At 39.5% G+C, this 16,757-nt stretch overlaps 1 protein-coding gene across 2 annotated transcripts in view; it reads right to left on the reverse strand.

The window, feature by feature from the left end:
* Positions 1-1,706: 1,706 nt before the first annotated feature.
* The window catches only part of PICK1 (PRKCA-binding protein), a 46,781-nt gene continuing 31,730 nt past the window's right edge, over positions 1,707-16,757 (reverse strand). The window contains exons 2-9 of one of the 2 annotated variants that reach the window (XM_013085842.2): positions 14,062-14,302; positions 12,268-12,334; positions 10,944-11,033; positions 9,883-9,999; positions 8,408-8,634; positions 7,881-7,981; positions 5,627-5,721; positions 1,707-4,735 (exon numbers count right to left, since the gene is read on the reverse strand). In XM_013085842.2, coding sequence (XP_012941296.1) covers positions 4,476-4,735; positions 5,627-5,721; positions 7,881-7,981; positions 8,408-8,634; positions 9,883-9,999; positions 10,944-11,033; positions 12,268-12,334; positions 14,062-14,302 — 1,198 coding nt within the window. In that variant the 3' untranslated portion in view covers positions 1,707-4,475. 2 annotated transcript variants of the gene reach the window in all.

The raw sequence follows: 16,757 nt of genomic DNA on the forward strand, positions 1-16,757 counted from the left end.
ACACACACACACACACACACACACACACACACACACACACACACACACACAATATCTCTCTCTCTCTCTCTCTCTCTCTCTCTCTCTCTCTCGCTCTCGCTCTCACTCTCGCTCTCACTCTCGCTCTCTCCCCCCTTTAGAATAACCCTGCACCAATCCCCAAATATCGAGAAAACGAGCCCGTGAAGTAGTGTGGACTCTCCAATAAAATGGCGACTTTTATTGCCGTTTTTTGTTGTTGTAAGTTACAGAGGACAGGTTCCTCGAGATCAGCTCTCAGGGCAATGAGGATAGAGAGCTGAAGTCGGAGGAGCTGGGCCATCGGGCATACTCTTTAAAAAAAACCACAGCACCACAATCATCAATCATCAAGGAATATCTGAAGACAAAACTGATGACCGGATTCGTTAGTTAGTTTTAGTAAAAGTTTAACGGCGCTCGCAACTGCATAAGGACAATAGATGTTTGATAAGAAAGAAGGAGTTTCAAGGAGCAAACCACACCAGAGCACCCGCCAACTACCCTCATGACCGGATTTGAACTCGGGTGTCTTGCTGCATGCGACAGTGAAGCGCTTAACCACCACACCTCATTAGCCGGTATGTAATGATTTTTTAAAGTGCTGTGTTAAGAGTCAATAAATCTCAATTTTTTTTTCTGCTTTGTGCTCAACAACAAAAAAACAACCGCCAAAACGTCCTGTGTATAGAAATAACAGCAGCCTATAGACAAGACAGACAGACAGACAACCAGAGGGACAGACAGACAGACAACCCAGGAGCAAACAGCACACAAGGTGGCTGGCAAGCCTTATATTGGAAGGACTCATCCTCTGTAAGAAGAATAGGGCAGTTAGGACATTAAAAAGTGCATCAGGGTAAAGGACTATTTCGCTTTTAGAAATTTAGTAAGCATTTTAAAGAACTTGCAACACAATTAGGTCAAATAAGTGTCAAATATTAGAAGTGTTACAAGAGAGTAATAAACAAAGAAAGGAGGAGAGATAAAGATGATAGTTGTTTGATAGGAAAGAAGGAGCAAACCACACCATAGCACCTGCCAGCCACCCACATTAATTGTCTTTCGAATCACGTGGGACTGTTGTTATCCACCACAGTTGTAGTAAGGTCAAAGGCTGTCAGTAAGGTGGAAATCTTTTTTGAACTTCAAATTCAGCAAGACTTCAGCCTACAAGTTATGCGTCTTTTGGACCTTTAGTGGTTTCTCATTTGCTTTTTTTTAAATTTTCAATGAAAGGCTCGAGGTGAAATACATCGTCTTTATAACAGTATTAACATGCTGAACAGACGTAAAGGTCCCCAACATCTAGCTCTCACTGGCAAAATTGGAGGCCAACGAGGCAGTGGTAGGCCCAGAGCAACCTACTTGGAGAACCTAAACAGATGGGTAACGGGGAAAGATATAAGGGTAATTTAGCTTTTTTTTTATGAGCATCTGAGCAAAGAAATGATTGGAGAACCATGATCGTCGATGCCTGCTGCAGTTATTATGGCATTTGATACTGATGATGATTATAATAGCTTATAGCCTTACCATACAGTCAGTCCAAATTTCAATCACTCACCGGCAGAAAAATGACCCTCATGCAATAAAGTTAGCTTTACACTGGTCTTGAATAATCTTTTTTTTTATTAAGCCAAAGCATGTCCCTGGACATAGCAATAAACAGAGAGAACACAACCAACTCTTAATCATCACATAACCTTTATTGCACATGTATTGATTAAAATAGATCAATAAATTAAAGATCACACTCTCAACTATAATCAATGGAATGAACATAATCATATATCATTAGTGGATACGAATCAACTTTCACCTCAAGTTCATGAGAAAAACATTTCCCTTCTGCAGTCATTTCATTACCATACAACAAACCTTTGATTAAAAACATGTTGTACATCATTACTTCCACAGCAAAATAAAACTTATGACTTGTAGCTGATGAGAACAAAATGGTGTTTGTTTTAGATTGGGAATGTTATTTATTTCAGGTTGTAAAAAAACATGTCCACTGTTAGGTCTCAAAGACTAAAATAGAAAATGGAATTCACATATCAAATTCTTTTGCATGTCGAAGGAAAAAATCAATTTCCATAGTACAATCTAAAACTGAGGATACTGTATGCAAAAAAGTTCTCAAGTCCTAAATTAATTAACAAAATGGTTAACGAAAAAACATAATATGTACTCGATGGGTAAATAATATGTAAGTAATATTACAATAAAACAAATAAAATGAGATTGGAAGAAGAAAACTATCTCAGCACAGGTGCTGTTGGTAGCAAGGCAAAACCATCGGCTACGAAAAAACATTGACTTTAAAGGAAATAAAAGGAGAATCAAAAGTGACAAGAGACATCATCAAACTATTATACTCTCCACTTATTTGGCAAAAAGAAAGAGCAAAAAAGATTCAGTCCATGATATTCTACTCAAATGAACACAACCAAGTGAGCCTATAAACACAAAAATGTCACAGCTTCACATCACAGATCTAAAAGGAATGTCAGAAGAACTGACCAAAAAAAAATTGCAAGACATTCTGAACCAATCTCCCTTTTCTTGCCGATACTGGAATGCAGAGAATGGACTTTTTAAATTTTGAAATTAAAAAAAAGAAGAAATAATTCACAAAACACATACTTTTGATTCAAACAGAAATCTCTGAAGAGCATTCTGTGCGTAGAAGGGTAAAAAACGCGCACGCTCGGGTCCATTGGGTTAAAACAAGTACACTTGCTTTCCATCAGGTTGACATCCAATGCGGGCGTTTCCAATTAGATTTTTTAGAAACATGGAAAATGTCGATTTGGGATATAAAATCCCTTACAAATGTCCACCTTAGTGCAGGACTTCTTGTCCACCTCTGCTACAATCTGACACTTGGCTTCTATTGTCAGACTCAGACAATTAAGTATGCCTTTCTCTGCCATCACGAAAAGTATCAGGTATCGATTAAAGTGTAGAGAGATGGATCGTATCTGCTCCTTGCTCGGTGTCGCAGCAAGAGAATTGAATAGCACACTGCTGATTAGCCCAACGACTTATATAAAACTGCTCTTACTCTTACATTAGATCACAATCAATGATCATAACGATATAATCAGCACTGGTCAAAGCAAGCCCCCCACCCCTCTAGTAATTCACACACCAGACAGCCCAACGCTTGCCACATTGTCTACCTTCGATCATACCTTGCCACATTGTCTACCTTCGATCATACCCCACCACCCAAATTTCCCCTTCACAGCACTAGATTCACGTTAGTTCTAGTCCCTTAATGCATACCACAGGTAATGTGTGATGAGGAATCTCGATACCAGCACTGTGCGGGAACGAGCCTAGTAACCCGATACTCCTGACGATGATGGGTGTGTTATTTTCCATCATGAATGCACGGCAATTTAAATTCCAGACAATTTGTACGGAAAATGTGATGAAGCATTTTGAGACGAGCTGTTCGACAAATCCTTTCAGGTGTTTGAGAAAACAGTGTTGCCAATACAAAGAAAATATAGCATTTCAGTTTGGGAAATGGCCTATTGTACCGGCTATCAGTGATATCGAAGTTTGCGTATTCATGTTATCTGTGCCCGTCATAAATCAAAAGACTCTAACGTAACACATTGTAAATCATTACATAATGCCTATTCTGTTTTCCACCACATGTATACTCACGCACAACCAGTTAAATTGATGGATACAATAAAAACATATTTCCAACCAAAAAAAAAGTGTATATTCTTTATACATCAGTACTTATGCACTTCGTGATGAAACAAAATGTGACACACAGACATTCTTACATTCCTGTTGCATTTCAAAGATTATGCAAAATAAAAGCAAACGAGGATAATCCCTTGAATGGGACAGCATTGAACAACTACAGATCATGTCACCAGTCACACATTTTACAACTCAGCAGACTCTTCAGATCTTGCTAAAGAAAACTTCCTGAAAATCAAATCAAAACATCTAAGACTTGTGGAAAGGACAATGAGATTGCAACAGGCCATGCAGTTGATACTGAGTATCAGTATGCTTACCAATTTTAAATACATAAACAGCTTGAGAGAACAATAAATACATCACATTACAACATCTCTTCCAGAAAACGACGGACTGTGTAGGCCAAAACTCCTACATTATAGAAGTGTTACAAACTTTTAGAAGCAAAAACCCCAAACTTGCAATGTATGGACCATACAATCAACATACAGTAAACAAAAAGTCACTCTCGGTCAAACTACATACAGCAATCATTCCACACTATCACAAGAGAAAGGGAGAATCCTGAAACATCATACAACGAGTGGTTCTGGTCTGATGTTGAGGGTAGGCATTAGTGACAAAAAAAATTCAGACCTCACCTTCAAATTTAAAATACTATCATCAAATACAAGTCGTCATCAAAACCCGATTCAACTGCAGTATCTAGGTAATTTCATATTCTAATTTAATAAGTCTCCCGTGAGAATGTTATCGCCTTGAGCACCCAATTCTTGTCCAATCATCTCATCGTCATCGTCTTCTTCGTCGTCGTCGTCCTCCCCGTCATTGAAATTGTTGGCCGTGTCATAGGTGAAGGTGCCTCTGGACAGGTCTACTTCGATGGGGAAGACGACCGCCGTCTTCATGACGTTGTGGCAGTCCGTGTGGTACTTGGCCATGGCCGTCACAAACTTCTGCAGCTGGAACACGATGTCTTGGACTGAAAAACAAAACAAACAAAAAAGGGTTTGATCTCAACGCCAGCCATTTTACTGTAATGATCGTCATAAGGTCCTGCTTGTTTGATTGAGTTGGGGTTTAGGGGGGGGGGTTACGTTTTAGTAAGAGTTCTACTACATTTACGACACAAAAATGTCATAGAAGTGCCGAAGTTCAGAGATATTACTGGAGAGTAACATACAAAGAAAAGAAGGAGAAAAATAAAAGGCGATAGATATTTGATAAGAAAGAAGGAGCAAACCACACCAGAGCACCCACCAACCACCCAACAAAAAGATCAGATCTTGACACAGATTACTTTACTGTGAATATTATTGGGTGGAGAGCCTTTAAAACTCCCCAAAACAATCCAAGCTCAGAACGCTAAACTGGGCATTTGAACCAGGGCCTTCCGTTCTGCAGTCTAGAATGAAACCAACTGAGTTGACGTTATGTCCTAAACCTTAGGCACCAAGCTCATGGAGCTCACACAGGGAAAAGAGCAGGAGAAAGAATAAACCGTATGGCCTCACTGATTTAGTATACTAACCATTTGAAAATTTCAAAATAAAAGTCTAATACACCTCAGTTGTTGTTTTTTTTGTTGTGGAAAGCATGTATTTATAATTCATAAAAGAGGATTGCTATGTCTTATGATAAGTATTACTCCTGAACGGGGGGGGGGGGAAGGGGTTACTTCCAGTGGCCAACTGGTAAGTGCAAAAAAGAAGCAGGATTTTATCTTGTGCACTAACAATTCAATAATTGTAACATGTTCACTTTTACTCCCGTCAAAAGGGTCAAATCAGATGGGCATCAACTGTTTAGGTCTTTCTCAAAGCTACAACAGAAATTACTTTAGCTATTGTATTATGACTGAGACAACAATTACCGTGCTTCTGATCCAACAGCTCCATTTTGACCAGGACGTCGGATCTCATCTTCGCAAACCTTGTGCGGGCCTCCTGCCGACATCTCAAGACCAGCCTAGGGATGTGAAACAGGGAAAGAGAAGATTTCTTTAGATATGGGTCCCTTTCTTAAACATTTTTATTCCAACTTTATAGATATTAACAACCTGTTTGACAAAATGATGAGCTGCAGCTTTTTTTTAATCCAAACTTTTATTGATCCTTAAAGGGAATATTTCTAATATACTTTTTGGGCTTTGTGTCATTTCCTCTTCCAACATTGCTTTTTTGTGTATGAGAGCCAAACCTAGAAAGACTAGCATGATGGGAATACCTAGAAGAAAAAATATTACATATTAAAATAGAAGTCAAAACGTATTAATCTCACGACTTCCATGATTCAACTTATTCTACAATGAAAAAAACCCAAAAAACGTTACTGGATGTATAACTATTCAAAGTTGTGAAAATGGAATTAAAACTGCCCACCGAGTTTAAACACACTTCATCAGAATTGCTGCAACCAACTGTGATGTACCAGAATAGCAGCTTATCTCAGGACCTGCCACCGTAAACTTGTACCAATAAATACTTTTTCTGTTGATTATTTACTGAAGAAGGCATTGGAGAAAGTTTAACAGAAAGGCCATTTTCAAATTTTTGAATGACATTTCCACATACCAATGTGTCAACAGCTAAATAAATCAGTCGCAATTTGAGTCAGTATTTCAGCTCGTTTATCTCGGGGTGGGGTTGGGGGGGGGGGGGGGGGAGGTCGCTGAACAGGTTAACTCCTTCACAAATGAGCTCTACTTTCTATGTACATCCTACTTTTTTAAAAAGTATATAGGTCTGTGGCCTTCACTTGCTTTGCCTGTTCTCAAGCATTTTCAACCATACTATTGTGAAACCATAAAACATCCCCTGATACAACAGGTTATTTGTTAGTGACACTTGGAGGGTTAACATTTTTCACCCTTTCAGGAAGCCAACCCTTTTGTGGATCCTGGAGAGGAGGGAGGAGCACCTATGACATTGTACCGCCTGCCATGATACCTACCTATTCCCCAATCAAGTAACCAAGTAACCGCTTTCCACCCACCCAGTGCACAATGAGCATAACTTCTGTCCCCACGTACCAGGATGCAGAACGGGTACATCAGTACTATTCTGGTGTCTCGATTTTTTAAAGTAATTTTTTTGGGGTAAGTGTTTTACGGCGCTCGCAACTGCATGAGGTCATATGGGCGCGCGGGACACACCTAATATTTTCAGTTGGTAGGAAATTTTCGAATTTTGCCCGGGAGGCGGCCGAAGCCTACTCTTATCGATTTTAGACCACCAAGGGATCTTTAACGTGCGCAACTTGCACACGGGCCCTCCGAGATTTTTCGCCCTTGTCCGAGAAGGCTAGGTATAGATCTTTCCTACCAGAAGATCAGGGGTGTAGCAGAAAGACAGCAGTAAGGAGGAGCCAAAGAGTAGCAGTAGAAAGGCTGCAGAAAGAGTCAGGAGCCTAGAGGAAGGGGAAAAGGAGGTGAGGGGGTGGGGGCAGAAAGTGGAAATGAAAGCAGACAACAGAACATTGCTAGAGAGCAGGAAAGGAGGTGAAAGGAGACAATTTTAGAGAAGAAAATTTTTCGGTCGCTACCCAGATTCGAACCCATGACCTTTGAATGAGAGGCCAACACTTTATCCTCTAGGCCACGAGAGCCCCCCTGTGTCTCGATGAAAATACCCTGATCCGTATGAAATTTTCAACACCTTGATAAAATTGAAGGGGACAATCGCATGTTCATCTAAACAGGAATTAGAATCAGAACTAAAACCATTAGATCTGACACATTCATCATCCGAATCTTCGTCAAGGCATCAATGTAAAGTAGCACTCATGCTAGGTCTACTCATCATTTTTTTTTTTTAATTCACTCCAATAGTAAACAAACTGATTTTTGCGCTCAAAGGCCACACAAACCATTTCAGAAAGAAAATTATACCTTAAACAAGTATGCATGTCTAAAGAGAAATCATTGCTACAGTATTTTTGTTGCAAGTACACTGTCGCCAATCAGGATCCCGTGGGGAACAGGAACGGCTTCTTACCATCGCCGATCGATGTCTTGTGGGGGGGCAAAGCGTTAGACACCAAGAGTTCATGGCAAGGCACCACTCCTTTTATCAGTGGCTTTTACAAACAACAAAGAAAAGGCAACCTAAACAGAATCCATCTCTTACCTGTACTCATAATTGCCAGTCTCCACTCTGTACAACGGCTCCTGCAACGCAGCATAGCTGTACTCCTCATCATCCATTTCTTTCACTTTCAAACAGTACGACTGGAAAGGAAAAAGAAAAGTTTGGATCTATTCCTTTAACATAAAACTTCAAAGCTGTAACATTCAACATTCCAAAGTCAATCCTTCTGACATTCCAAATTTCCTTGTCAATCCTTCCAACACCTTTACAATTATTTTTCCGCACCAAAATTTGAAATAACACACAAAGACATAAACAATTAATAGAATCAATATCGACATAACAATCACTGCTTATTCACACCTTCTTTCTTACAAATACCAACAAAAAGAAGACCAAGGGAAACTGTGTTTTACAGAGACCATTCAGTGCATTATAGGCTAAAACAGCACCTGGACATAGATGGCTGGTGCCTCTATAAATAAATCATTGATGGTCTGGTCAGTGCATTTTCCGCGTTCAAAACAAATAATACCAAACTCCTCAAAACAGGGTGTGTAGCTTACCAAATACTCAAACTTGGCATCTAAGTATTTTTTCACTGTCAGCCTCGTGTCCGGTACTGCTTTGTGCAAAAACGTGTTCAGATCGCTGATCATGGGCTTTACAGTCTTCAGCATCTTGATGGCAAACTTCTCCATGTTCCGATGGGCTTCTCCGAACTGAGAGAAGGCTTCACTGGCGGCAGGCTGGGGCTCCCTCACACCAATACCCGAAAACACCTCTCCAAAAGCTGAAGTGTAATACTTGTATCAGATACAAAATTAAATAATCGTATCAATATTCAATATACAGTCTGGCCGGAATAACTGTAAAAAGAATAAGGGGAATATTTGTATCAGATACAAACTAATAGAATCAAAAATAGGGGCCGGGATAACAATAGCATTTTGGCGAAGGACAATCGTGTTCCACATGTCCATTATTCGGGTTAACTGATTTTTTAAAAATTAAAGAGATATCAGTCGGAGAATGGCAAAGAGTATGAGCTATCTATGATTTCCAGTTTTCCGTGTTTGTGTTATCTGTGTCCAGCTGTATTCAGAGATAGCTTGGCATGAACAAGATAAATCGGAAAAGAAATGATAGTAAGGTATGGGGAAATAAAAAGAAAGAACAATTTCTACTTTTCAGAATTCTGAAAACTTCAGGAAAAAATGGTATACATATTAAAAGCAGCAAAACAGACAATTCCATCTTTAAGAACAGGTATCTAAGAAAAGATGCAGCAGATCACATTTTTTTAAAAAGTGAAACTGATGATATGATATATGCCACATTTTATCACTGTAAAAACAAAAATGATTGAACTCCACTTGATCATAATTTACAGGGTGAGAAAAAAAATTGAAGAGAGACTCATTTTGAAAAATGTTTTGTTTTTGTTTTTTTGTAACAGCCACAATCAGCACCTAGTTATTACAAATAAGGCATTTTTATGGAAATATACAATACAAAGTCATAGGAGACATACAGTAAAATCTCAGTGTAACATACTCATACTCCCTTCATACCCAAGAATTTTAACGTCTTAGCCGAGGTATACATTAGCCAAAAAGAGTACAAATATTAATTAAATAGGAATTGTTGGAGCTTCAGAAGTGAATATTACAGCCAAAAGTACATTTTAAGCCATGTACATTACATCAACATTTTACTGTATATGAAAAAAATTTATACATATTTCATGATGAACGAATTCACATGAACGATACAAAGTCCATTGCTGAGATCTACGTTTGTAAATACAAGGTAAAGATGTTCATTCAAGAGAGATTCAAACAAAACCATAAATTCTTTGGCATTAGTAAAAAATCTATGAATGAACAACTGTGCAAGCTATAACTATATCTCGTAAACCCTCCCCCCCATTAATCGGTAGGGAAAATGTCAGAGAACCCGTTTGGGAGAGTACTAACATCAACATAGCAGTGAAGAGGTTAAGAAAATAAAAGAAGAAAAGGGTCCCGGTGCTCCTTACCTTTGTGAGACTGAGACAAATCAAATATCGCTTTCAAAAGTTTCCGAGTTTGCACAATCAGTCCTCCGTACATATTGGCTGTTCGCTCCATTTCCTCCAGTTTTTTCAGCAAACCATCTGTAAAATATAAAGAATACATGTTATAGTTCAGAGACTATTTCAGGCTTGCCAACTTTTGCTAAACCAAGTCAGGGACACTAAACTTACACCATCAGATTACATATTTTACGCATTATCTTTTTGTGCGAAAAAAAATCACAGTGAAACTGCGACTAGTTTTTTTCTATAAATTGGTATTCAAATTTCACAAGAACGCCTTTTTTAAAGGGTTACGTTGACAAAACCCCTTTTTAACTCGAAACTGCTGTGAATAAGAAAAAGGCGTTTCGTCAGCGTACTGCAGAACAGTCGCAATCATGACGAGCAGAAGGAACTGATCAAACCAGAATGTCCACCACCAACCAATCCTCCCTCTCTTTGTACTCAAACAATGACAGGAACAAAACCTTTAGCAAAGAGTGTCAAAGCACACATTAGCAGCGTCGGTGGTCTAGTGCTCAACCAAAAGGGGCCCTACTTTGTGTCTTTCGGAAAGGCACATTATATGAAATTTCCTTGCTTCACCCAGGTAGGAATGGGTCCCCGGCTTTTGACAGCGAAAGATCTTGTCAGTCTGTTAGTGTTTGAGTGCTTAATCGGCCACTTGCACTATATTATGCTTCCCATGAACCCAAGAATCTTTCTTTTTAGTTTTCGTAAGAGTTTTACGGAACTTGCAACACAATAAGGTCATATAAGTGCCGAAGATTAGAGGTGTTACAAGAGAGCAACAAACACAAAAAAAGGAGGGGAGATAAGGACGATAGATGTTTGATAGGAAAGAAGGAGCAAACCATACCTGAGCACCCGCCAACCACCTACCAAGAATCTCTCTGAATGTCCTAGGGTCTGCTGGGGTGATAATAATTGTAAAGGACATAGAGCATGCTGTATAGAATGGGTATATGCTATATATATAAACGTAATGATTTATCACCACATTTTCCCCTCCAGCTACATACCATTACACAGGATTGCTCTGCTGAGGCCCAAGGCATCTGCTGTGTTGGAGTTCATATTTTCCACCACTCTGTGCTTCACTTTTTTCAAAACTGGAGGAGGAAAATAGGTACAAATTTAGAAGGTATCAGGCACATTCTCATGACAGCAAGGTATATGCGAAATAAGCTATCGTAAAAGCAAAAGAAAAAGAATAAGAAGATCCTAAATTCTAAAACTATGAAGAATGAGCATAATTTCTATTCTACACATTACTCTGTAAGATGACAAATGAAATGGAAATTCAAAGCTCATTTCAAAGACATTATTCAGATATAACAGGCTGGATCAAAAAAAGAAAAAACGTCAGAAAACTGTTTTATGCAACAAATATCCGAACATATTAATTGTACAACATATGACACTATATAGACCATTTCTCAAATCAAATGAGTTGAAATGGCAGTCTTACTGTAAGCCAATCTTCATTACTCAGTGTAAATTTTTACCTCAATACTATTATATTATATGATTACAAATGCCTGAATCAGACTGGTGCTTGGGATAGAGAAGCAAACAAGGCTTCAGCAATCAGGGGGAAATGCTTGCAAAGAGTCTACAAAGAAGCTGAGGAAAAACTAATAAGAATGCTGAACTTTCTAGTGTCATTAGTATTGCAAGAAAAGATGACAATTTTCATTCTTTATTTGATCATCATTATTTTTATACAGGAGAAGTTAAAAAAGATGTAATTTCAAAAGAATTTGATCTCTGGTTTCAGACAACATGCCAAATCTGAATAACCGTAACCTTCTTCTCCTCAAGCTAAGAACAATATGAAAGTAACAATATGAGTAACGATGCGGTGGAATCAGGCGCTTGTCAATTTTGGGGGATGTGGAGTTATTGGTATCATCTGAAAGCTGATTCATTTGCCTTGCTTCTAAAGAAATAAATATATCCATTTATCTTGAATAGAACTTAAGATATTTGCGATTGAAGGAAGTGGGGTCACCCGGTTTCAATAGTGAAATTAGCGAAAAAATGGCCGCCAAAGTTTGATAACTCCAATAGCTAAAGAGTCTTTGAAAACTGAAAAATGACACAGTATGGCCTTTAATCAATGTTTTTAAAGTATAAATTCACATGAAAATGTGTTTTTATATTGACATAAAAGACTTAAAAAGAGGTTCATTCGATAAAAATTTCCAATCTGGCGGAAAATACCTATTTCTCCGATCTGTTTATTTTGACGAACGCCTGATTTCACCATGCCGCCTCCCATATTGTAAATGGAATTATTTAAGGTCAAGGTAGAAGTCCCAACAAAGACACATGATAACTCACTGATGTCCAGAGATTTTCCTTGTTTAGGGTCAGCATGCAGTTTGTTGTAGTTGATTGTAACTTCAGCCTGCAAACAAACAGTAGTGAAAGAAACAAGAACCAGTGAGTCACAGACAAGAACCAGTGGGTCACAGAGCCAGCAAAGACCAGCAAATCGATAGAAATACTACCTGACTTGTAGTCTTCAGGTTACAGGTTCAGGAGTACCAAGGATCAGCTTAGCCCAACATTGCGTCCTTGGGAAGGACACTTTATGTGAAATTTCCTCGCTACACCCAGGTAGGAATAGGTACCCAGCAATAGAAAGCTACATATCTTCTTGTCAGTATGCAAGTCTTGTAGTGCCTGTAAAATGACAGCTTGCACTGTATACTTCACAGTTGTTGAGATTGTCTCAGAATACTATCAGGTCTGCTGAGGTAACAATAAAGATTGTGAAAGAAGGTCATATCAGTGACAGCCTCCAACCACCAGAACATCATAGAGCCAGTAAAGATAAAGTGTTTACACTGAATGCTCACTGAACGCTAGCAACCACAAACAAATCTTAACAAGCATAAATTGTAAATAATTCTTTTCCCACACATGATCAATACACTAATTTTCATCATTATAACTCAATCAGTACAAAAAGAAAAAAGTGGTATGTTCTGAATTAGGTTCATCAGTAACTGAAAGAAGATTGATTGAATTACTAAAGAGTTAACAATAGATTTAACGGATTTTCTAGAAACATTGCCTTTATGAACATGTCTTTCCCATCATTCAATGTCCTTGAAAGCCTGATTTCTTTCAGAAATATTCTATTATACATTCTACTCACAGAATTGTCAAATGAATTAACTGATGGCAAGAAAACACGACCCACCAGCTGCATCCTCTAAACGTTACTCAGATACTGCAAATGTTTTACACTTCAATAGACACAGGTAAGATAATCTAGAAGGTGGGCTGCTTCTACTCTGCATGTCAGGGTCAACATCTCGCGACCTCAGTGCTTTCTTGTTGTATCTCCATTTTTTAAAACAGTGAAAATGTGACATCTTCTAAAGCTCACTCTTTGTTATGGACTGTTTTCACTGTTATTAAACGTGGAGATACGACAAGAAAGTGCTGGGGTGCGATGTGTTGAGTGAAATACAGCATCCCAGTAAACACACTAGAATACTTGATAAAATAACTTTCCCACTCAGGAATTGAAATCAGTCCTTCGGAGTATAACACTAAAGGGTGCGCCACAGGCTTTAATACATTATTTTAACTTCTTCAATAGGAGGGAATAGAAATCAGAAAAGTAAAGTTACCCCGCCCCCTCCCTCCCTATTTCAGACATGCCTGACCTTGTGCACAGATCTTATTATCTAAGATCACTGTGGTTTGCAGATATCTCTTAAAGGAACAGAGAACGGTGAGCCATGATCATCAAGATGTGCACAGACATGGGGGCAGGGGGGGTGAAAAAATGGTGAAATAGTATAGGTTAATAAACGCCCCTATCAACACTGTTGGTTAGGTGATTTAAGAGGTGGGACCTCCGAGTTTAACATCCATCTCCAAAAGGACAGAGCCAAGTGGGTCATTTGTATTGAGTGCCTTTCCCAAGGACACAACATCAGACCGAGCTGAGGCTCGAACCCCCGAACCTGCAATCTCACAATTACGAGTTCAGTAGCCTAACCACTTGGCCACCAACTCCACTGAGGGGAGGTGGGGTTGCACTTAACCTTAACCACAAAAACACGCAAGACTGCACAAACGCCTTCCTCCATCCCTCCCTCTCCCTCTCTCCCTCACCTTTATGGACTGTATCATCCTGGCGACCTCCACCTTGGTGCGACCCTTGACCGACTGCCCGTTGACCCCGACGATCTCGTCGCCAGCTGCCAGCGAGCCCTCCTTGGCCGCTGGCGTGTTGTCGAAGACCTGGACCACATACAGGCACGGACACAGGGGGGCGCCACCACCGATGCTGATGCCGATGAGGTTCTGGGTGTCTTTCTTGAGGACCACATGACCAGAGGTCACTGTCATGCCCCTGGGGATAACAGAAGAAAAAGAAATTCATATTTGAATTTGTTTTGGCAGTCCTAAGAGTTTGGCGGCACTTGCAACACAGTTTAGTTTCAGTAAGAGTTTTACGGCACTTGCAACACAATAAGGTCATTTTAGTGCCAAAGATTAGAGGTGTTACAAGAGAGTAACAAACACAAAAAGAAGGAAGGGAGATCAAGACTATAGATGTTTGATAGGAAAGAAGAAGCAAACCACACCAGAGCACCCGCCAACCACCCATGCAACAGTTAGGTCTCACAACTGCCAAAGATTAGAGGTGTTACAAGAGAGTAACAAACACTTACTAAAAAAGAAGGAGAAGAGATAAGGATGATAGATGTTTGATAGGAAAGAAGGAGCAAACCACACCAAAGACCCCGCCAACCACCCACAATCTCAGTTTTTTTAGGGGTCAAAGGAAGTCGGGTCATTTTTTTTCTTTTTTCTTTTGTTTTGTTTTTTTTCAATTAAAAAGAAAAGAACATCACCACAATACTGATCATTAAGAACAAGAAAGAAGTAAAACAGACAAAAAAACAACAGAGGGAGAGAAAAATAAAATGGACCTACTAGTGGCTCCCTCTTACCACTAGAGAAACGGTCGGAATGTATTGGTGTTTGTTTTTTGTTGGGGGTCGTTTTTTTTGTTTTGGGGTTTCTTGTTGTTTTTTGGGTGGGGTTGTTTGTTTTTTTTTGTTTTGTTTTTTTTTGGGGGGGGGTTATATCATATTTAACATCATTAACAAAAATCAAGAAGCCAAAGAATGCCCTGAAATACAGGCCGATTCTGAGCAGAAAAAAAAGGCCCATTGGCACATTCACTGTCATTCAGAGCAGGGACAAAACAAACGAGACAGACAGTAATAATAGAGGTTAAGAAAAGAAGTAGAACCTACGCAGTGGCTCCCTCCAACTACCCGCAAAACAGAGTCAGAATGGATACATTAAAATTTATACATATAGAAATATCACTGGATACAAAGTTCATTTTTATTTAAAAGTTCTTTTTCAAGGGTCGAGAAATATACGAGCCAGGCTTGTTTCAGCTATAATACACATCCAGTCATCATCATCATCCAGTACCAGATCTGCGACAGACATCGGCGATTATGGTTCTCCATTCATTCCTTTGCTCGGATGCTCTCAAAAAAGCTATGTTTCCCTGATCTTTCCCTGTTACCTATTTGTTTAGGTTCCCTTAGTATGTTGTTCTGGGCCTTCCCCTGCCTCGCTTGCCCTCAATCCAGTCATAACACTCAAAATTTGCACAAAAAAGTAACTCTGCAGCAACATATGGTAATTGTAATCGTTTTACATCGACACAGTTCAGATCATTTGGAGCAACATGAAGAATGGGGAGAATTTGTTTGAATAAGGAAACGCAGGCTGACAGAATGACGGCAATTTATTTTTTTCGACAGAATAAAAAGCAAGCCAGACAGACAGACACAACAGCAGGAAAGAACAGAAGTGGGACCTAACACTAACATTGGCACCCCCCTCCCCCAACCACCTGCACAACGTGGAAAAGTCCTCGAAACACTTAGCCTACTTATACTGGTCACCATACCTGGAACCAAACCTCAAGCTCTTAGTTAGTTTTAGTAGAGATTTTACGGCGCTCGCAACTGCATGAGGTCATATGAGCGGAGAGGGAGATAAGGACGATAGATGTTTGATAGGAAAGAAGAAGCAAACCACACCAGAGCACCCACCAACCACCCACTAAATCTCAAGCTCTGTTGGTGGGTCAAAGCAAAGGACGGTATCAGAATACTTGTTAACGTTTGAGTAAAGAGAAGTGGGTGGTTGGCAGGTACTCTGTGTGGTTTGCTCCTTCTTTCCTATCATCCTGATCTCTCCTACATTTTTTTCTTTTTTCTTTTTTTTTTTTGGGGGGGGGGAGGGGGTATTTGTTACTCTCTTATAACTCTTCTAATCTTCGGCACTTATATGACCTTATTGAGTAGCAGGTACCTAAAACTCGTACTAAAACTAGATGAGTAAAGAGAAGCACATTGATACAAGAATGGTACGGCGCATACACAGAAACAACACAACTAATTGCTTGTTTATTTGAGTAAACAAGCACATCGACGCAATAACGGGCATTAATTAATGCTGAGGCAAAGTAAGACAGGCAGGCAGACAGACAGAGACAACAGTAGAGGGAAAGTAAAGAAATAGGACCTACCAGTGGCGCCCTCCACCCTCCCGCCAACCCAAGAAAAGAGAAGCACATCGAGATAATAATGACTATTTAGTGCATGCAGGGAAAGGGTGAGGCAGACAGACAGGCAGGACACGAGTAAACAGAAGCACGTCGACATAATAATAGCTATTAAGCGCAGCAGGGAAAGGCTAACTTTTTGGGCAGATAGACAGAAACAACAGAGGGAGAAATAAGAAGCATAATATGGCGTCCCAGTGGAGCATCC

The sequence above is a fragment of the Aplysia californica genome, unplaced genomic scaffold (genome assembly GCF_000002075.1).
Source record: "Aplysia californica isolate F4 #8 unplaced genomic scaffold, AplCal3.0 scaffold00413, whole genome shotgun sequence".
NCBI lineage: Eukaryota > Metazoa > Mollusca > Gastropoda > Aplysiida > Aplysiidae > Aplysia > Aplysia californica.